The following is a 21,902-nucleotide window of genomic DNA, read 5'->3' as shown; positions in this document are numbered from 1 at the left end:
ACACTACACAATTTTCACAGTCGTTAAATCGCTCTTCCTTTCACATGCACTACACGGCTGTTTTGGGTATCATGAAGTTGCTGTTGCACATTACACAACATATTCTGTGACTGGGCGTCACATTACACAGTATTTCACTAGAAAGAATCCCCGACAACTCTGTCGCATTTACAAAATGCATGCGAGAAGTGATACAGGTAATGTTGTAAGACTATGACTCCTCTCACCCAAATTTTCTTGTCGTTTATCTTGCTCTCTCATTAGCTGTAGGTCATCTCTGATGTAATTGTCAGGTGAAACACATTTTACATGTACACTGTAAAAAACAATTTGTTGAGTCAGCTTAAAATAATTTGTTACCTGGCTGCCTTAAAATTTTAAGTTCAGTCAGCTCAAAAAAAGTTTATTCAGCTTGAAATGTTAAGTTATACTAAGTGACAACTTAGATATTTGAGTTGATTCAACTTAAAATTTTAAGGCAGCTGGGTTACTCACCCATCTGTTAAGTTTAGCAAACACAAACATCTAAGTTGTTACTTAGTACAGCTTAACATTTCAAGTTGACTAAACTTATTTGAGTTGATTTTAAGGCAGCAGGGTAACAAAATATTGTAAGCTGACTCAACAAATTGTGTTTTTTATTTTTTACAGTGTAGCAAGTTTTTGCAATTAATTTACATTACAGTACAAAATAGCACTTTTGGCATTAACCTGAGCATAAACATTAGTTTAAGAATACGCATTAGAGTGCTTCATGTAAAAATCAGCCTACAGTCGTTCATAAGCAACCCGGGAAGTTGGGGAAGGTCTTGTTTTTTGTATATTTCGCTATAAGCTGTTCACACATTGACAATAAAAAGCGATTAATACATACATATGGCCTCTTTAGCAGTAGTATTGCCATATGAAGTGGAGGGAAACTGGCTGCCTTGTCAGGCATGAGCTCATTGCATAACAGTTTAGCGATCACAAGGATGGTGAGTGAGTGAAAAGAGAGCAGCCCATTCAACCTTATCTCTGCACCTGTCACTCCCTCTTTGCTGGAGACAGATGGATTCGTCCTTTTGGTCCTTCTAGTGGTCACAAAAGGAGGGGGCTTGAAAATGAAAAGACGTGTGAAACAAACAGGGGGCGTTTTATTACGGGAGTCCCTCACACTGCGAAAGCCACATTCTGTGCACTGAGTTTGCCATAACAGTCCTAGAGAAGAAATAAGTAGTCACCGACAATGGACTGCTTGTTCAAGGGCAGATATGTTTGGATTGTAGGAAGCGTGTGTCTTATGGCATCATATCTATGGCACATAATCTGGGACTTACTGTCATACCGGAGGAAATCCAGATCCTCTACTTCACCCAGTGAACAGGTAAATGTTGTTTTTACCACTGATGAAACCATGAAAGCTGGAAGGTGGTAAGAAGAACAGCTAGATTTGCTGTTCATTTTATACCCTCGATCTGTGGTAATATGGAAGCAATTAAAAAAATGTACAATCTGAGGCATTTGCAGCTGCTTAAGAATTCAAATTGACATCTGTATTGTTACAAATTCAATGATTGCTCAAGTTTGCAATTGGTTTGCTCCTTTTAAAAAGTTCATAACGTTGTGCATCGCATCATGCCTGTTCTGTGTGATGCTCTGATAACTGAGTGATAAATAAGACATTTTTACGCATTTTTAATGCATGCAATTCAATTCAATTCAATTCATTTGTTTAAATTTATAAACAATTTATACCACATTTGTTTATAACAAATGTTACCACAAAACATACTTCTGACGTTCTAACTGATGCTGTGCTATATTTAAAAATACCAAGTGTACTCGTGCCTATGGAAACAATGTAAGCGTTTGGCAGTGCACACTAAAGTGATGTAACACTGCATGTCAATTTATCAAACCTGATGCATAATAGTCACAAACTCATTCACCTGTTTTACAGATCGATCAGCTGTGATGTAAAGAAGTTGTCAGCACCTGGTGCAGTCAGCAGCTTTAAGACTTCCCAACATGCTGACAAATGCCATGTGCTGAGGTTTAAATAGTATCTTATTTCATATGACTATGATCTGGAATCACGTATAATCCAATGATCCTTGGAATCTGAGTATCTGATAGTCCATTTATTAGCGCCTTCATGCCATGCACAGTCATCACTCAACATCAGGCTCAATCAGTAAACAGTTAGTGGTTACTTTCTCTGCCTACTTGAGTTTTTGAGTTAATTTTGTTGCCATAATTAGCTTGCTTTGCAAATGCATTCGTATTTTTTTTATCTCCCGAAGTTAGGCTGAACTATGCTCTTTGTATCTATTATTAAAGTGTCAGGTGATTCAGTGCCGCCACACAGTCGGTATGTTTCCTGTCTGCACCTCAGATGAATGAGATGAGCGGCCCATATGTTTGTCATGAGGCTGGGTTTGAAATAGTCTGATGCTCACAAACAGATGCACCATCCATCACCCGATATATACATTTACAGAACCACAGTTGCAATATTCCACAGTATTTCTGGTGAACAAAGGGGATTTTACATTTTTGCAGGTTTTATGACAGTAAATGTTAGACTTTTAAAGACCAAGTAAAGAAAATGTAAGGAATAAACTGAATGGAACACACTACATAGCTAATGATAATAAATAAATAAATAAAACAAAAGAAAAGGTTATAGCTTGTATACCTCTACTTCCAACCACTATAATATAGATTTTTACTGATCACACTGCAAAAAAAGCATTATTTTTCCTCAGTAATTTTTGACTTGTTTTTCAGTGCAAATGTCTAAAGATTCTTAAATCAAGACATATTGACTTCAGAAGCAAAATTACATAAAATAAGCAGTCTTGTTTCATGAGAAACCAATCAAAAAGAAGTGAGTTCATGATTAAAGGGGATATCGGATAGCCATTTTCCACAAATTGGTATTAGGCATGTGACGGTATCAAGCTTTCATTGCTAAATCATGATCATTGCTAAAGTTTTTATCATGGTACATGATATTGAACATGATATCACGATATTGAAGTTTAGTTGCAAAAAAGTGTTGTAATAATACAGTATAACAGGTTTAATAACTTTTTTTCTAATAACAAAAAGAACTTAACATTGAAACACAATAAAGCAATATGAAAAAATGCATAAAGTAAACAGATGTTTCAAACTGATTACAATGCAAACAAATTATAAAGAACAATAGGTAACGCTTTACAACAAGGTCTCAATAGTTAACCTTAGTTAATGCATGAGAAATAGCTACATTTGTTCCAGAAGTCTTCTTCTTATTTGTGTATTGTTAGCTCAGAGATTCATTAAATAATACAGATAATACACTATATTTATACACTACCGTTCAAAAGTTTGGGGTCAGTACATTTTTATTGTTTCTTTTTTTTTTTTTTTTTAAGAAATTAATACTTTTATTCACCAAGGATGTATTAAGTTAATAATTAAAAGTTTATTAAAAGTTAATAATAAATAATTTACATTGTTATAAAATATTTATATTTTGAATAAACACTATACTTTTTAAACTTGTTATTCATGAAAGAATCCTGAAAAAAAAAAAAAAAAAATCACAGGTTCCAAAAAATATTTGGCAGCACAACTGTTGATAATATCCAACATCGATCATTCTAATAATAAATCTGCATATTAGAATGATTTCTGAAGGATCATGTGACACTTAAGACTGGAGTAACAGCTGATAAAAATTCAGCTTTTCATCACAGGAATAAATATAAGTTAAGTATGTTAAAATAAAAAAACATTATTTTATATTGTAAAAACATTTTGCAATATTACTGTTTTTTTTTTTTTCTATATTTTTAATCAAATAAATGCAGCCTTGATGAGCATAAGAGACTTCTTTAAAGACTATTACAAGTCTTACTGACCCCAAACTTTTGAACGGTAGTGTATATATAGTTATTTTAATATGTTATTAAATGTTGAAATTAACGAAATTAATAAATGTTTAGAAGAAATTTTCAAAACGCATTTTATGTTAACTAATGAATTAACTAATGTTGTCTGGGGACTTTAAGGCTCCATTAGTTAACATTAGTTAATATTATCAAAATTGAAGTTTTTTCGGCTTTTAGTATGAATATGTTAGCCTTAAGGTTATCTATAAGCTAGTGCTCCAAAACAATGACAAAATTCACATTTTTAAAATACATAGGCATTCAAAACTTAGTGTCTCTTCCGCCAATATGGATTAACAATTTTGATGACATCACACTGCACGTCAGCTTCTCATCAAACTTTCTGTCCAATCAAATGCTCTCTAGAATCCGAAGCATCCCGTCCCCTAAACTATAAATAGACACTAAAGCTCCAGCTGAAACTGGTAACTTGTTCACAGAATTTGTAGTGCACTATGTAGGGGATAGCGAACAATTCAGACAGTGTAAATATGCTTTCCACTGAGGCAAATGAAGTTTGATTTCATGCGAATCGCCAGAGTGCACACAATCTGCTCTGGTCCAGAGATACGATTGCACAGAGCAGATCATGTGCGAATTGGCACAGACCACAGAATGTATCGGACCCATCATGAAATTACGTAAACACATAGTATAACGCTGCGTATTTCAGTGGACCTTTAATGTAAAGTCTGACTGAACAATAAAGATTCAAAACATTTTTGACAATATCTAGGGCATGTTGTAGTCCAGATTAATTTTTTTATTTTATTTTTTTTAAGTTTGAAAATAAATACCTTTTTAAGCACTTGTGATAAACACCAATGCAAAATACAAATATTTGGATGTCTGTTTAAATCATGCAAATCTTGTTCAGAAACTGAAAGTAGCTCAGCTGCTTTATTTACAAGGTTTACCAGGATAACAGCTGCATTTCTGCTGTTCTATTAGTGCCATCTACTGTCAGAGAGTGAATATGCACTTTCATTCAGCACGTCCCTTTTTACTCGTTCCGCCATGCACCTCTCATCCGTGTTGGGCTTGTTTACATCAGAGTGTGCATGCATCTGTGATGCAGCATACAGCGGTGTTGTGCATTTTAACCATTTGATGGAAAAAGTATTCTTCAAATGCATTCAAAAAAATCTGAATAAATTGTTATAAATAATTATTCACAGTATTTTGATGTGCCTACGATAACAATATTGTGCATATTTATTATCATGATATATCGCATTACCGAATACATGGCACAGTATGATTATTTAGGGTCTTCACGAAATGTCTGTAACGTACTTTGGTTAAAGTTCCTCAATGATCGTGAAAAAGAAACACCTTTTTACCTTGTCATAAACAGCTCTGTTCACCACGGGTTGTTTCGGTGCATGTCTCTTTAAATGATAATGAGCTACTGCTCACCCCACCCCTCTCTTCTGTGGGGCGTGTTCACAAAAGACACATGATTATATCTTTATATGGCTCAGAGGTGGTCTTATTCAAATAGCTGGCTATCTACGTAGAAACTGGTAAAGTAATGAATTTTAGCATATTTGCTTCATGTTTTTGAATGACATTTTTTTCAGGGATTTACTTGGAATTTAAATCAACAAATAAAAATGGCAAGCGCTAGCAATATGCAGTTTCCAGGAGTCAGAGTGCACAGGTTTTTATTAGCCCACCGGGAAACAGTTTTGTTGCCACTTACACGGCTGCTATGATTAGCTTCCATAGAATCAACCAGTCGCTGACTACACACATTTCACTCTTCATTTATGTCCGTATTTATGCATTTGTGTGCAGGTTACTGTGCATAAATGCATCAAATTTTGTTGTTTAATTTGTGGTTGCATCCGTTTCAGATTTTGGTTAGATAAAGTTTTAGTAAACCGTTATATTTAGCAGTAAACAGATTATATTCATAATCATTACATACTGTTTATAGTGCAATGCAGTTACAAGCCGTTTGTGATTCCTACATTAGCTGTTCATCAAATCTTGGGGTGTTTTCATCCAAATATTTTCAGCTGTAGAGTCCACTCCAGATCAGGACGGCACAAACGTGCCAAGGCTGTAAAAGTCAACATTAGCTCAAGTTATTTAACTCCAGGGCTACTCAAAGGATGTGACGACATGCAAAAACTATTTATCTCGCCTTATTTTTCTTTACACATTAATTCTTTCATACAAGCATAACGGAGGTTGAACGTGTACTGTATCCACATGAGCGTCAGAGCGTCACACCGACGCTGCTCACGGCTCTTATGTTACACAGCCTCGGCACGTGTCGCGTCACTGGAAAGTTGGCTGGTGCTCAGGCGAAGTGATACTGGCACTGTGGTCCAGGGGGTCACAAACCACCCCCAAATGTCCTGGGACAGAGTGTTCTGGCTGGACATAGGGGGTCATCAAGGGTCCCCTGCTTAATAGGTCTCCCGATGTCAGACTGCACTCGCTCACACCCTGTGTTTATATGTGTCCATCTCTGGCTGTCTTTGGAACTCTTTGTAATTCATAAATCACATCTTATAAACAACATACAAGCTGCTCCTCTCTCTGTCTGTGTACGTCCACTCTGATGCAACATGCATATTGTTGTCACATGAAAAAATACACCTGTCTTGGAATACTTTGAATGCTTTTATTGAACATATACTGTAAATCGTGTTGTATTGTGTAGTTAGTGTATAATCAGTACAATAACACTCAGCATTGCATCACTTGCTCACCAGTGGATCCTCTGCAGTGAATGGGTGCCATCAGAATGATAGTCCAAACAGCTAATAAAAACATCACAAGTAATGCATGCCACTCCAGTCCATCAGTTAACATCTTGAGAAGACAAAAGCTGTTTGTAAGAAGTAAATCTATCATTAAGAACTTTACCTTTAATTTGCTGCTTCCTGTGAAAAATTGGAGTCCATAATCCATAATATTGCATTCCTCTAGTGAAAAAGTCCATGTCCTGTTGTGTCTCACATCAATATGCACTATTTGCAATATTTGTTTAGAGCTGCTTTGGCTTGTAAACGGTGCTTGATCTGTGCAGATTTCTCTCCAGATTCAGACCAGCCTATTTTTTTTTACTGGAGGAAGCATTATTATGGATTATGGACTTAATTAAAAACATCTTAATTATGGATTTGTTTCTTGCAAACACACAGCTTTTTGCTTCACAAGATGTTAACTGATGGACTGGAGTGGTGTGGATTTCTTGTGGATTATTGTGATGTTTTTATCAGCTGTTTGGCGGCATCCATCCACTACAGATGATCCAATGGTGAGACAGTGATGCAATGCTACATTTCTCCAAACCTAATAAAGAAACAAAATAGACTGAGATGCACATTTTCAGCAAATTTTCATGGGGGTGAACTGTTCCTTTAGGAATGGTCTTAATCAGGTTTTCAGGAAGACATTTAGCATTTATATCACCTGTTTCCATTGAGTTATTGTGTTTTTTCCCCTATCACAGGGGAATCTTCATGTGCTTTCGTCATCCTGTAGCGATTGCTCTCTTGCATGTATCTATTTACTCAACTTCAACTTTTCATCTTGCCAAAAGAACAATTCGTGCTTGGACCTGATTGGGGACTTCAGGCCGTGCGTTGAACGAGTTCTGGCCTCAAAACCTTTACCCCACCTTGTCTAAGAGATGACACATTATGCCTCAATCTCCAGTTGCGTATTCGTTACGGCACAACACGTGTTATTTAGCTTTCATATCAGCTCATGAATGGTCTGAATGCCGTGTATGTCTGCTTGGCCAGCTCTGCAGCTTCTTTTCCACGTGTTTGACACTTGCTCATCGCAGCAGGGTCCAGTAAAACTTGGCCTAATTCTCGGTATGGCTGCGTTACCTACCGTCTATCAAGTTTCATTGTAAACTGCTAGTAATATAAACCCAAGAGAAACCCTTCTGCTAGCTCCTGTTTACTCCTCAGACGCACGGTTTTGTTGTCTCGAAATGGTATGGGCCTCCTCTGGCGTTTTGTGTTACTCTGACGGTCCAAATTTATACTCTGGCTAAGAGAGCTTATGTGTTTTTCTTGGATATGCTGATGGACTGACATATCAAATACTTTGCTGTCAGTCAAACTCGGACTGGACACACACTTTGTACCCTGACGTCAGTAATATATGTTGTAATTCTTAAATATATGATGTAACTTTTATAACTGAATTAGTAAAATTATATTATTTAAAATAATTATATTAGCCTTCTACTATACAATAATAAATACAGTGTTTGCTTCATTGCAGTATTTTAAAGCTTTTAAATAAAAATAAGACAGAAAGAATTAATTAAATAAAGGTAGTCTTTATTGTAGAGCTATCAAACGATTAATCGCAATTAATCGCATGCAAAATAAAAGTTTGAGTTTGCTTAATGTATTTGTGTGTACTGTGTGTAATTATTATGTATATATAAATACACACAAATTAATGTATATATTTAAAAGAAATATTTATGTACAAAATATGTATGTATATATATATAGAATTCTATAAAAATTATAATAAAAACATACTTGTAAATATTTTTTTAATATATACATGAATGTGTTTGTATATATATATATATATATATATATATATATATATATATACACATACATACAAACACATACATTAGGCAAACTCAAACTTTCATTTTGTATGCGATTAATCGCATAATCTTTATTGAAGTCAATAATGTAAAACATTACTGTAATGAGGAAAAACCCACATTTTATTTCAATGGTAGTATGCTCATGTTTCTGTGCAAGGATGCATAAATAGACTAATTTTTTTCTGTTGATTGCGTTTTTATTTCTTGAGGTGTCCCTGAAGACATTTGTGCTGTCTTGTCACAGACTATCTATTTTATCTGAGACAACATGGAATGACCGCCGTCTGCATTTCTACTCTGTCATCTGTTGGTGTCCCGGGACAGGTGATGCACACCCTGATGTAAATGAGGTCCCACTTTTCACAGCACCATCAAGTGTCAGATGTCCATTGTGAAAATAAACAACAGAAGTCTCTTTCTCTTGACGCTTGCCAACAGACCTGTAAATGGCCAATGCGCATTTATGTCAAATTATGCCTGTGATTATGAGATGATGCCTGTGGTGTTGGAGTAGCGTCGCTGAGTGTGTTTCTAATGCTATTCTGGGAGAAGACGTCTTGGTTTACAGCATGACAAAACTACATCTGAAAAATATGTCATTTAAGACGATATTTGATATCTTTCAAGAACAACATTACGACTGTCAAGTCAAAATTCATTTATTTATGGTGATCTGAACTAGGTTAAGTGACCTGTTTTATAGAGAAGAGGTGGCAAGGGTGAAGGGGGCTTCATATTTCATCCTCTAAGTTAAAATTGATCTGTAACTGTCTTATCTGTGAATGAGTAAGCATTTTCAGAGGACTGCAGGGGGTGAGTCAGTCAGAACACTCACACTGGCTCTAGTTTCAGTTGAGGGAGGTCAAAAGTTTTCCAGTAGTAGTGTGCCATCATCCCCCAGGCTGTTTGTACATCAGAGGAAACATTAGCTTATTTATTAATAAAAACAGCCCCAGACTAGGCCGTTTCATTTGGAGCCCCTAAAAAGGGCATGGTGATGGTAAAAAAATAACTAAATAAAATAAAATGTAATAAAATAAAATTCATTGGACCACATGGTGGGAGGGAAATTTTATTCAACTTCCATTTTTCATTTGTCATTTCAGTGGTTTTGTGAGCAATACTTGTGCAAGAGAACACCAATGTTTTGTGAAAGTGCAAGATTTCTTGGCGTAACACAATACTGCAAGACAACATTAAGTTTCTTGGAGGAATGCAATTCTTTTATGAGAGAAAAAATGCAATACTTCTGCGAGAGAACGGAAATGTTTTGTAAGAAAACACAAAATTTCTCTGAGGAATACAATACTTTCGCGAGAGAGCGAATTCAGTGAACGCAAATGTTTTGAGAAAGAACGCAAAATTTCTTGGGAGAATGCAATACTTTTGTGAAAGAAGGTGAAATTCAGATAATGAGAACAACTTTCACGAGAGAGCGAATTCAGCGTTTTTCAGGAAAACGCAAAAGTTTTAAGAAAGAATGCAATACTTTTAAGTTTATCAGAGGAATGCTGTTCTTTTGTAAAAGAATGAGTGCAATACTTTCGGGTAAGAGCACAAATGTTTTGAGACAGAATGCAGTGTTTTTCAGAAAAAAGCAAATGCTTTGTGAAAGAACGAAACATTTCTTGGGAGAAAGCAAAACTTTTGTGAAAGGATGTAAAATTTCTTAGAGTAATGCAGAACTTTTGCGAATAAGCAAATGCAGCTTTTTTCAGGAAAACGTAAATATTTTGAAAAAGAATGCAAAATTTCTTAGGGGAACATAATACTTTTGTAAAGAACAAATGCCGCGTTTTCAGGAAAACGCAAAAGTTTTAAGAAAGAACGCAATACTTTTAAGTTTATCAAAGGAATGCTGTCCTTTTGTAGAAAGAATGCAAAGTTTCTTGGGAGGAATCTCCCAGAGATGGGAACACAATGCTTTTGCGAGAGAATGGAAATGTTTTGAGAGAGAATGCACCGGGGAAACACAAAAGTTCTTGGGGAAACACAATGTAAAAGAGAATGCAAAGTTTCTCAGTGAAACTTTTGCGAGAGAGCTTATATGTTTTCAGAGAGAACGTAAATGTTTTGTGTGAGAACGCAACATTTCTTAGGAGCAACACAATGCTTTTGTAAAAGAGCACAAATGTTTTGCAAGTGAAGGCGGTGTTTTGGTAAGAGAATGCAAAGTTTTAGGGGAACACAATACTACAACGCAAAAGCATTTTCCCTCCCTTCTCAAATTTTTGTTCCAACACCTTGTCGCCATGGGGGCTCTGTATTTTTCTTCAGTTTTCCCATCGTTGCTTAATTGACCTCTTCATATGCTCTTGGCTCCACCAAGTCCTGGCTTCTTTCCTTCTGAATTTGAGCCATTGGATTCCTGGCAAGTTTCATCCATGTGAAACCTTAAAAAACATGACGTCTCTGATCGAACCTCTCAAGGTGAAAAAGAAGTCAGCACTCAAGTTTCTTTCCATTCATTTTCTGAGCAGCCTTTTCTGGAAACCGTGTGTCTCCGGGGCCCCTTTGACACCTGGTAGGGAGGCATCTGACATGGCTTTAGCACTCAAAGCTTCTCAGATATCACACAGCAATTCCTGAGCCAAACATAGCCCCTCCCTGGGACCCGCTGACGTAAAACCCCCCATACCAGTTGCATTTACTGTGACCGGCTCATTCCATTCTTAGTGTGACCTCCACTTTGTTGAGGTCCATAGAGTGTTCAATGGAGAGGAAGAGATGGACGGATCAGCTTGTTATTAAGGGATTTAAAATGTCTTGTTTTCGTTCGGCTTCAGCCTCGTATGAGTTTTCCACTTGGCTTATTGTTGGATTATCGATGCTTTGTTGAATATCCAGCTACATCCTCTGCAAGTGAACCTCTGTTAGTTTGTGCACAAGTCTAGTTGGTTTTAGTTGAGACCATGAGTTCTGCTAACTCCAGCACAGGTATCGACCTGCTCCAGGTCAGGATGGATTCCTTGAGCAGCAAAATGGACAAGCTCATAAGCATCCAGGAAAAAGTGCTCAGCCGACTCGACGGCATGTCTCAGGACATCGATTGGATTGAGAAAGACGTCGAAACTCTGAAAGTGGAAAAGGAGGAGATCCATTTTCCTCCAGTTATCCGTACAGGACCAGCCCATGAGATGAAGGAGATGTGCCAGGAAATGAACAGCATCATGTTGGCAGTAAATCAACGCTCGGAGCAGCAGACCCAAAAGCTGGAGGGAATGGAAAGACTGGTGATGAGCATTCAACAGGCGGTCAGCTTTATTGGAGAAACTGTGAAAACGTCCAAAATCATGGATATTATGTTCAAAGGGCCAGCTTCTCGAAAAAGCAAAGCAAGTTTGGCCCTCAGGTCCAAGGACAGTAAAATCAAACTTATTACCAAATGCTTGGCCTCAGATAACAACCATCCCGTCACTATTAAGGTGAGTTAGATGTTTGATCATCAGAGTACGTACAAGCAGGTGAAACAGTGTACTAGCACTTTGTGAAGACAGAAACAATGTTATGATTTAAACCTTTCCATTCATTACATGGAAACTTTCTCAAGTACAGATAGAAGGTAACGTGCCAATTTGAGGGTGGTCAAAAGGTCGGCACCTGCTTGGCCATTACACCAGTCACTGAAGTTAGATTGATTTTCATGACTAAATTGGTCTTGATGGCATTATCGTGATTGGAAAGGTGAACACTGACTTGGAAAAAAGGAAATAGATGCAGTCAACTGGGATTATGTGTTGGGCTATAGTTTCAACTGGAATCTGGCATTACTCCCCCACCCCCAACTGTTTGCCCTTCAACATGTGTTGTGTTATTGTAGATCCACTGGGCTATGTAAGGGAAAGACTTCAGCTAATGACGCAAGATTAGAGGAACCATGTCATTTATGCATTCATCTGCCTTATTTGTATTTCATATGGCAATCAAATGAAGACCAGCACTTTCATGCACTTTCACAACTATTCCCAGACTAACCATGCTTCCTGACCACCCATCCAACTCATATTGTGTCCGTAACAGGAAACTACCTTAACTAAAGTTCTGGGACATGGGCCCAAGTCTTACAAGCTCAAACATCTTGGATCAAAACATTTCCTTCCTTCATTATGCTGAACCACATGCATTTTACAAGAATTGTGATGTCGCAGTTAGCGACCCTAGAAGAATTGCACAAATACACTTCACATGTTACAGTTTTTGAGTCTAATTAGTTCAGGAAAAGAAATATCATCTCCCACTTCAGACTGCTTCTTTCATTGTTTTATCTGTGCTATGTTTTCTTTTTGTTCCAAAGCTAAAAGATCCCAAAGTTAAAGATGGGAAGTTTCGCCTGAGCCTCAAAAGCCTCAAAGCGCAGAAGAAGAAGAAACCACCCGATTCAACTGGTAAATACAGCAGAAAACAAAATGCAATTGAAATGTAACACTCACATTAAACACAATCCAGACAATAGTTTTAAAAAACCTAATGATATGTATTTGATTAAATATCATTTGAATCACATAAGCCACTAATTTTTAATATTTGTCTGTGCAGTCCAAACAATACATTGAAATGCATCCATTCATATCTAGTATTTTGCTTTATTATGTTTGTATTGCAGTAGATACAGTCACTTTGAAAAAGCAGGCACTGTTGCTTGAAGAGGTTCAGAAACTAAATCAAGAAAATGCTGAACGCTCTGAAGCATCCCAAAAGCTGGAAGAAGGTGTGCAGAAACCAGACGATGGCTTGGTTGCTCCAATTCAGCAGGACCTCATCCTGGAGGAAGCCAAAACGCTTGAACCCGAGCAAGAGAAGAACTCGAAAGAAGAGAAAGAGGTCACTTTTGAGCAGAAAGAAGACGTGATGAAAGACACAGAGCCAAAGATAGAGGAGATCCAAGCGGAAACACCAACTTTAGCAGAAGAAGACACTAAGGCGATACCCCTGAAGACCACAGATGTACTCAAAGATCAGGAGGTAGAGCATACGAAGGACCAGACAATTACTAAAGCTCCTGCAGAACCTGACATTACTGATTCGGAGCCTCCTACACCAATTGAGAACTCAGTGCAAAGGTAAGTTGTGAATCTGACAGGGTTTCCATGTCATTCACCACATGACCAAATATAATTGATGGGTTTGGCTGATCCAGTTATTCCATTAATGACATACTTCGATCTTACCCACAATCCTGCTTCTTTCTAGAGAACTGTATGCTTCCAATTTCATGGCGACCCTTTTTTTTTGGCATGACTAAGATCCATGTAGAAATGGTTTACTGAGTCCAGTGTGAAACCATTATTGAACCATTGTTGAACACTTCATCATCACCCATCAAGAGGTTTTAGGCACAAACAGAACCTCTGTGTCTGTTGTTTCAGTATTGAGACTGAGCAGACAGATGAGGTGACTACCAGCAGCAAACGGCGTGTAACAGAAGAAGATCTGGGTTTGGAGGACCACAAGAAGAGCAGGGTTGAGGAGGGAGAAGACAAGAGCGAGCAGGAGCCACAGGAACCCGAAGATCTGCGTGGTGTTTTCAAAGCCGATGGTGTGGAAATCGAGTTGGATTTCAGCAAACTGAAGAAGGAGCGCTATGAGGATGAAAATGAAGAGCACACTGATCATTTATTCATTGGTAAGATTCTCAGTGGTTCCTCTGTATGATAGATTAAAAATAATGGGTTACACTTTATTTCGATAGTCCACTTTAGATACAAGTAACTTTGCAACTACTTAACTCTCATTAAGTGGAAGCGGAAGAGAGAGGGGTCAGGATCAGGAAAGGTCCTTGAGTTGGGATTCGAACTTGGGACGCCCGTAGCGCAACAGCACGCTGCCCAGGCTAATAGCGCCGACCGTAATTTCAACTTTAACACACAATGCTGTTCATCAGAGTAATTTCCAAAATAATGGACCAATCAGACGACCTTGGAGGCGGGGCAAGCATTGCAAGCTTGTTTACAGTAGCAAGTTTGCATGGCAGCTGCATTATTTAACTGCAACATGCAGAGGCACGGTTGTTTCCATTATTGCATCACATCTCAGAATCACATCTCAAGACCCTTGCGTTCTGTGCTGTGCTTTTTTTTTAAAAAACCATTCCTGAGCTCTGCATCTCAAGATTTTAGATGCAAAGGTGTATTCTGTGTGAACAGCTCCTTAGAGTATTAGTAGACTCTGTAAGGTTAGAGTTAGGGTTAGTACAATCAGTTGAAGTGTGTGCATAGTTACCGTTTGTTTTAGGGAGCACCAATAGTCTGACCACCCATACTCTACACTTTTAAAAATAAAGGTGCTTCATGATGCCACAGAAGAACTTTTTTGTCTATATGGTTCCATAAAGAACCTTTGACATCTGAAGAACCTTTCTGTTTCACAAAAGGTTCTTTGTGGCGAAAGAAGGTTCTTCAGATTATTAAAGGTAAGAAAGAGATGGTTCTTTAAAGAACCTTTGACTGAATGGTTCTTTGTGGAACCCAAAATGGTTCTTCTATGGCATCGCTGTGAAGAACCTTTTAAAGCACCTTTATTTTTAAGAGTGTAATGACTGCTCATTGACATGTAGTTGCTTATAGTTAGATGAATGTCTAAAGTGGACTATCAAAATAAAATGTTACCAGATAATGGAATATTTATCTTATAATCACATAATTTCACCTTTCACCTTTTTTAATGGCTTGCTACAACAATTATCTACAGTATATTGAGCTGATAAATTAAAAAAAAAAGCTATATGATGTTTTGGATGATCCAAGATCATCTTAGTGATATTTCTATTGAAAATACTCATTTCAGCCAGCACCACTGGCCAGTGCCAGTCAAATGACTGGACTCCTCGTTGTCCCGATAGTCTTGTGGGCAGTGCGCCGACATACAGCGCCACTGCGCTACGGGCGTCCCGTGTTCGAATCTGACTCGAGGACCTTTCCTCTCTCTCTCCCACTTTGCTTTCTGTCCATACCAATCTGTCCTGTCACAATAAAGGCTAAAAAAGCCAAAAATAAATCTTTAAAATGATTGGACTCCTCCTCATTCTTTATGACTATTTTTCATATTTTGAAAAAATAAACACTCTGAAAATTCTCAACCATCTTCATGACCAAGTTCACATTTATGATAAACACTTGATGTTTTTTCCTACTATCCACTTTAGATTTAGTTTTGGAAGGAAATACATAATTAGAATTTATATTTTTTTGTCTATGAAAATAAATTTCAAGTATTTTTCAATAATTCAATAATCAAACAACTACATCAGTAATCTTCAAATTGGCAAATAGCAGCCAAATAATCAGGTGGTGCTGGTTGACCAGTGTTGTGTTAAAATCTAGTTTAGCAGCCTGTTGTCAGCTTAATGTTTCTCCTTTATCTTCTCCTGTCCTGTAGATTGCACCCCACCTCCACCAGCACCGTTCAACCACCGCGTGGTGTCTGCCAAACCCAACCAGATTAACAACTTCTACACTATCAATCGGCAGGAGGTTCTTGGAGGGTCCGTCAAAGTATTTTCTTGCATTTTGGAAGCGATTGTCGAGAACAGAATGTTTTAGAGATGGTGTAAATTCTGCTAATCCCCTCAAAGGCTAATTGCGTAACTTTACAGTCAGCTTCCCCTCACCCGATTCATAACTTCGGAGTCAAGCCAGTTATTTTTACATTGAGATTTCAGGGTATGTGTAACTGTACCTCTGCGCCAGCTGGAAACTAATCACTAGGTGTTAATCCATCTCTTCAAAGGGAATGTTCTTCTTGTTGTTAATGCAATAGTATCTGAAAAATATGACACCCCGCTGCATTACAACAGAGTCCCCAGGGTCCTGTCTTGCTGTGTGTCTCTAAGACTTTTAAAATGTCGTTTTGTATATACAGTGGCTCCAAAAAAAGTATTTGGACACTTAAGCCACACTTAGACATGTGTGAATGTCATCGCAGATAATGAAATATCAGCGTTTCTATATCTGCGCACAAATGATACTGGATCTTTTCTCAGAACTAATGTTTACTTTCCACTTAGTTACACTTTATTTTGATCGTCCAGTTTAGACATTCCACCAAATATACAGTACGTAACTTTGCAACTACCTGACAGCTAGCAGTCATTAGAGTATTGGTAGACTGTTTGGTTAGGGTTAGTAGAATAAATTGACGTACTTGTAAGGCAACAAAATTAAATGTAATCATTTTTCTATGTGTCTTAACTCACTGACAGTTGCTTTTATCTCTTTTTTTAGTGGTCGATTCGGTCAGGTGCATAAATGCATTGAAAATTCTTCGGGACTTACTTTGGCTGCCAAGATAATCAAAGCTAGGAGTCCAAAAGAAAAGGTACAAAGAACCAAATTGCATTTTCACATGTAAAAGAAAATGTATATTAAGTTTGCAATTGTAGCTTCAGTTTCAGTTTATTTATATAGTTCAGTTTATTTATATAGCACCATTAAAACAGTAACAGCTGACCAATGTGTATTACAGCATCAGATAAAAAAAAAAAAAAAAAATGAATTCAGAAATTAAATTCACGACTGAAAACAAAAACAAATAATATCAAAATTGAATAGTATAACAAAATATAACAAAAAATACCTTCCATTTTTTCTTATAATTGTTTGTGAGATTTTCTTGTGAGATGAACTTTTATAGTGTTTATTATTTTTTTTATTTTCACTTATTTTTCTTTCCTGTTTTCATGTTAATTTAAGTTAGTTTTAGTAATTGTTTGAGCTTTTGCAATTTTATTATTTTTTTCAATTTTTTTTTGTATTTTAGTTTTTTTATTTATTTATTTTTTTTTATTTCTTTATAATTTTTTGTGAAATTTACTAGCAATTTCTGAGTAAAAACACAGTAAATCTACACCAATTTTTTTCAGTGTTTATATACTTATATAATGTTTATAATGTATTATAATGTATAATGTATTGTAATGTAATGTATTTATGTATAACTTTTTTTCCTGGTTTCGTGTTTATAATTAAGTTTCAGTAATTTTGTTTTAATGCCTTTGTTTATAAAGTTTATATCCTGAATATAGTGTTTAGATTCTCAAGGTTTTTTTTATTATTTTTTATATATATTTAGTTTAAGTTTTAGACTTTTTTTTGTGCTTTTGTAATATATATATGTATATATATATATACATATATATATTTCAATTTTTTTTTTTTTTAATTCAGTGTATTACTTGCCATATCCGTGTAATTTTTTGTGACATTTCCTAGCAATTTCTGGGTGAACATTGTATAAATCCTACACAAATTATTCAATGTATAATTCATATTTTACAGGTTCAGTGGTTTACACATAGCATTCAGTTGTAAAACAATGTGTTATTGTGCTTCATCTGACAGGAGGTGGTGAAGAATGAGATTCAGGTTATGAATCAGCTCAACCATGCAAACCTGATCCAGCTCTACGCCGCCTACGAGTCCAGAAACGACATTATCCTTGTACTTGAATAGTATGTGCTTTTTGTCGGTTGATCCTTATTGTTTAGCTCTCATTAAATGGGCTCTAAAGTTGTTATTTGATGGTATATGCTTTTGTTGAGCACATCAGTTTGCATTATTTCAACATGTTTTTAAAAATAGTTTAATAACAACATTTATGGTGGAAAACTACATTACCCATGATGCTGCACAGAAAATTCCACCAGTCAGAGAGTCACAGCGAGCAAAGTGGCCAAAAGAAATCTTTAGCTCTGCCTACTCCCATGAAGAACAGTGAATGACGCAAATGATGATAGTTCATACCCATGTTTTTTTGTTTTTTTTGTCCATTTTTTTTTCATTTACTTTTTTTTATTTAAAGTTTGTAATGTGATTAATATAATCATAACATTACTTCAGTTATTATTTCACGTATAGAGTGTTGTAGAGTAGTGATGCTACTAACTTGAACCTACTTTTTCTTTGACTTTACCTTTGTAATAATACAGATTTATCAGCTTAATATTTCTGATGATATTCTGTGCTGATCTCTGAACAGTGTTGATGGAGGTGAACTCTTCGACCGAATCATCGATGAGAACTACAAGCTGACGGAGCTCGACACGGTGATGTTCATCAGGCAGATCTGTGAAGGCTTGCGCTACATGCACCAAATGTACATCCTCCATCTGGACCTAAAGGTACAAGCGGAGATCAGTGTAATGCAACAATAAAAACACTTAAATCTCAAAAATATGATCTGTCGTTTGCCGACATTCCTCTAGTTTTAAAGCAAATAACCAGAGTAACCTTCGTAACCCTCGCTGTTTCTTGTGGCCTGCAGCCAGAGAACATTCTGTGTGTCAGCAGACTCACAAATAAAATCAAGATCATCGACTTTGGACTGGCCAGGAAGTGAGTACGCTCACCGCACTGATGTCTTTGTTCAACAATAAGAAAGTGTCTGAATTAAGAGATGTCGGTTCTCTTCAGGTATCAGCCCAGAGAGAAGTTACGGGTGAATTTCGGGACGCCGGAGTTTCTCTCTCCTGAGGTGGTCAACTTTGATTTTGTGTCGTTCAACACGGACATGTGGAGTCTGGGCGTGATCACCTACATGCTGTGAGTCACAACACTGAAAAATGTTCTAGATGAACTCAAGCTTTAACAATTACATTTGACCTTTTTTGATTTACACTGTACTTTTTTTTTTTTTTTTAAGTTGTAAATAGAACAAAGATCACAGGGGTTTTGTTCTGTGCTTTTGTCATTTTTAAGTTTTTATTGTTTTACATTTTTATTTCAGCATTTAATTCACTGTGCCATTTCTTTGCAATTATTTGTAAAATTTACTAGCAATTTGAGTGAAAATAGAAAGTATTAATTGCTAATTTTACAAGTAATTAAAAAGAAAACAGCAAGTAACACATTTCCTTAAACGTGACATTTTAATGTAGAAAGACTGAAATAGTACTTTCTTGTAAGATCCAATAATCTTTTTTTTTACAAATTTGAAAAATAATTTTTTCAGTGTTTATATACTATTATAGTATTTATTAATATGTTAACTTTAGCTTTTATTTTAGTTTTTTTTTTCTTGTTAATTTTAGTTTGAGTTTTAGTAATTTTGTTTTGTGTTTTTATGATTATAATTATTATTATTTCAGTTTTTAATTCAATTCTGTTTCTTGTCATTTCTCTGCAATTATTTGTAAAATTTACTAGCAATTTATGGATTCTTCCCCAAAGTAATTTATATACCACTGTCTTTCAGTATTTATACATTATTATAGTATTCATTTATATCTTGACTTAGCTTTTATTTTTTAGATTTTCTGTTTTCTTGTTAATTTTAGTTTAAGTTTTTAGTAATTTTGTTTTGTCATGTGTATTTTAAATTTAAGACTATTTTTATTTCAGTTTTTGATTTAATTCAGTTTTACTTGCTATTTCTTTTTGTATTTGTATTTACTAACAATTTTTAAATACTACACTTAAAAACACTACTTTTTTTCTCAAATTGTTAGTAAATGGAACACATAATTATATTAATATTATATTAGTAATATTTTCATTTCAGTTTTTAATTTAATTCAGTATGTTACTTGCCATTTGTAATTATCTGTGAAATTTAATAGCAATAGTGAAACTTCTGCAATAGTGATTTTTTTTCAGTGTATAAATCATCTTTTACAGGCTCAGCGGTTTGTCACCCTTCCTTGGCGACGATGAAAATGAGACGCTGAACAACATTTTGTCCTGTCAGTGGAACTTCGAGGAGGATGAATTCTCAGAAGTCTCAGAAGAAGCCAAGGATTTTATTTCCAAACTGCTTGTGGTGGATAAAAGGTATATAAGAGATTAAGACACATATTAAAGAGACAGTCAACATTGTTACTATGAATGATGAGAATTGCTATCTCACAGTACAGTGACTGTAGTTCATGAATTATCTTTACAAGGTCTGGAACCTAAAACCTTATGTTTTTGTCCGGTGGTTTATCTTTTTGTGTGTGTAGTTGGAGGATAGGAGCCTCTGAAGCACTGAAGCACCCGTGGCTGTCAGATCCAGCCGTTCACTTCCGTCTGCATCAGAAGGTACGGCCGGCATTTCACTGAAGACGCTGTAATGCGCTCACATTGGTTTGCCAAAATCTGTTAATTATGGTATTTCTTTGAACTTCTAAGAGTATCTTGGTTTTCTTCACAGAAAAATAAATGCCGCTCACGCAGAAACTCCTGTCTGCCTCCACCTGAGAGTTAATGTACGTCTTTCTTCCTTTGCTTTTTTATATACAGAAACGACATGGTAATGTTGATGATGTTTTATTTTGTGTTTTAGGGACCAAGCCTGCTGTGGAACCATGAGGATTACTGGACATTATATTATATACAGATACACTGCAAACACTGCCGTTTTACTGTATGTTCCCCGTAAACATTAATGGCATTTCTTAAATTATATATATATGTCGTGTGAAGTTCTATTCCAGAATTTGAAGTGAAGGTGTAATTTGATCTTCATCCAGCCTCACAATCTTCCTGATTTGGGTTTTATACACTGATTCTGAAATCAAATAGAAATCAAAATATATATATATATATATATATATATATTTAATTTCACTTCAAAAATGCAAAAAAAGTCACACTATATGAGCCTTTATAATACTATATTATATAATCAAAACAACATATTCTAAACTAGGGAAATATAAGCAGTGTAAAGCAGTCGTTTGGCTGCACAAAAAAACATACTTGAACCATAAAGCAAACTAAATCATAACATGAGGTTTGAGCCTTTATATATAATGCGTTATAAAAGTAGTTTTCATGCATTAATTGTGCCTTGTAATGAACCTTATAATGCACTGTATGATCTCATGTATAATTGTAACTACAGTTATAGTACATTATAATACTTATCTATTCATTGTTTCAGCTTTAATGCATTAAACACATGACAAACAAAACCTTTAAATATTATAATGCATTTTAACTTTGGTTAGTTATTTATGACAAGATAAAATGCATTAGAGCGTGAATACCTTTATAATGCATTATACAGAAAGGCATTAAGTGAAGTGTTACCATAGCTTTTGGCTATTATAAATAAACTTTAGCTCCATCACTGTAGCATTGTGATTTTCACGCCTCCTCAATAGTATGCTGATTTTTGAATGCACCTAATATAAATATGAGAGATGATTTTTGAGTGAATATTGTTGTCATAAACGTTGTTTTTAGGTTTTACATGTTATACAAGAAATAAAAGGGATGCAAGCTGTGATTCTGATGGCAAGCAGAAAAAATTATTATGTTAAAGCTAATATATATTAATAAGTTTTTTTTTTTTTTCACTTGGTGTTTTGAATGTTGAGTATGTAACATTGCATTATATGCACTTTAGAACATAATTTATTGTGACAATATTATGAAATGATCTTAACAGATTTT

General features: G+C 35.7%; 2 protein-coding genes across 3 annotated transcripts in view; one reads left to right on the top strand and one right to left on the bottom strand.

Moving 5' to 3' along the window:
• Positions 1 to 21,902, bottom strand: part of cacna1eb (calcium channel, voltage-dependent, R type, alpha 1E subunit b) — a 411,785-nt gene that overhangs the window by 157,603 nt on the left and 232,280 nt on the right.
• mylk4a (myosin light chain kinase family, member 4a) lies at positions 1,131 to 21,802 on the top strand. 2 transcript variants are annotated; one of them, XM_051122856.1, is made up of 14 exons: positions 1,131 to 1,366; positions 12,827 to 12,917; positions 13,136 to 13,592; positions 13,899 to 14,155; positions 15,907 to 16,012; positions 16,752 to 16,845; positions 17,868 to 17,977; positions 18,505 to 18,646; positions 18,790 to 18,860; positions 18,939 to 19,067; positions 20,142 to 20,294; positions 20,465 to 20,543; positions 20,656 to 20,710; positions 20,788 to 21,802. In XM_051122856.1, the coding sequence occupies exons 1-13, from the start codon at positions 1,229 to 1,231 to the stop codon at positions 20,707 to 20,709; spliced, it is 1,881 nt and encodes a 626-aa protein (XP_050978813.1). In that variant the 5' UTR covers positions 1,131 to 1,228; the 3' UTR covers position 20,710; positions 20,788 to 21,802. The 2 variants fall into 2 exon arrangements, with proteins under 2 accessions (XP_050978813.1, XP_050978803.1); XM_051122846.1 differs by lacking the exon at positions 1,131 to 1,366 and adding an exon at positions 11,191 to 11,957.

Source organism: Labeo rohita, chromosome 2, assembly GCF_022985175.1.
Source record: "Labeo rohita strain BAU-BD-2019 chromosome 2, IGBB_LRoh.1.0, whole genome shotgun sequence".
Taxonomy (NCBI): domain Eukaryota; kingdom Metazoa; phylum Chordata; class Actinopteri; order Cypriniformes; family Cyprinidae; genus Labeo; species Labeo rohita.
This window is presented reverse-complemented; position numbering and strand designations above follow the sequence as displayed.

Coding starts and splice junctions, on each gene's coding strand:
- mylk4a (XM_051122846.1), top strand. CDS start 11,445: ATGAGTTCTGCTAACTCCAGCACAGGTATCGACCTGCTCCAGGTCAGG. Junction 18,647..18,789: donor TCCTCCATCTGGACCTAAAG/GTACAAGCGGAG, acceptor TGTGGCCTGCAG/CCAGAGAACATTCTGTGTGT. Junction 20,544..20,655: donor ACTTCCGTCTGCATCAGAAG/GTACGGCCGGCA, acceptor TTTTCTTCACAG/AAAAATAAATGCCGCTCACG.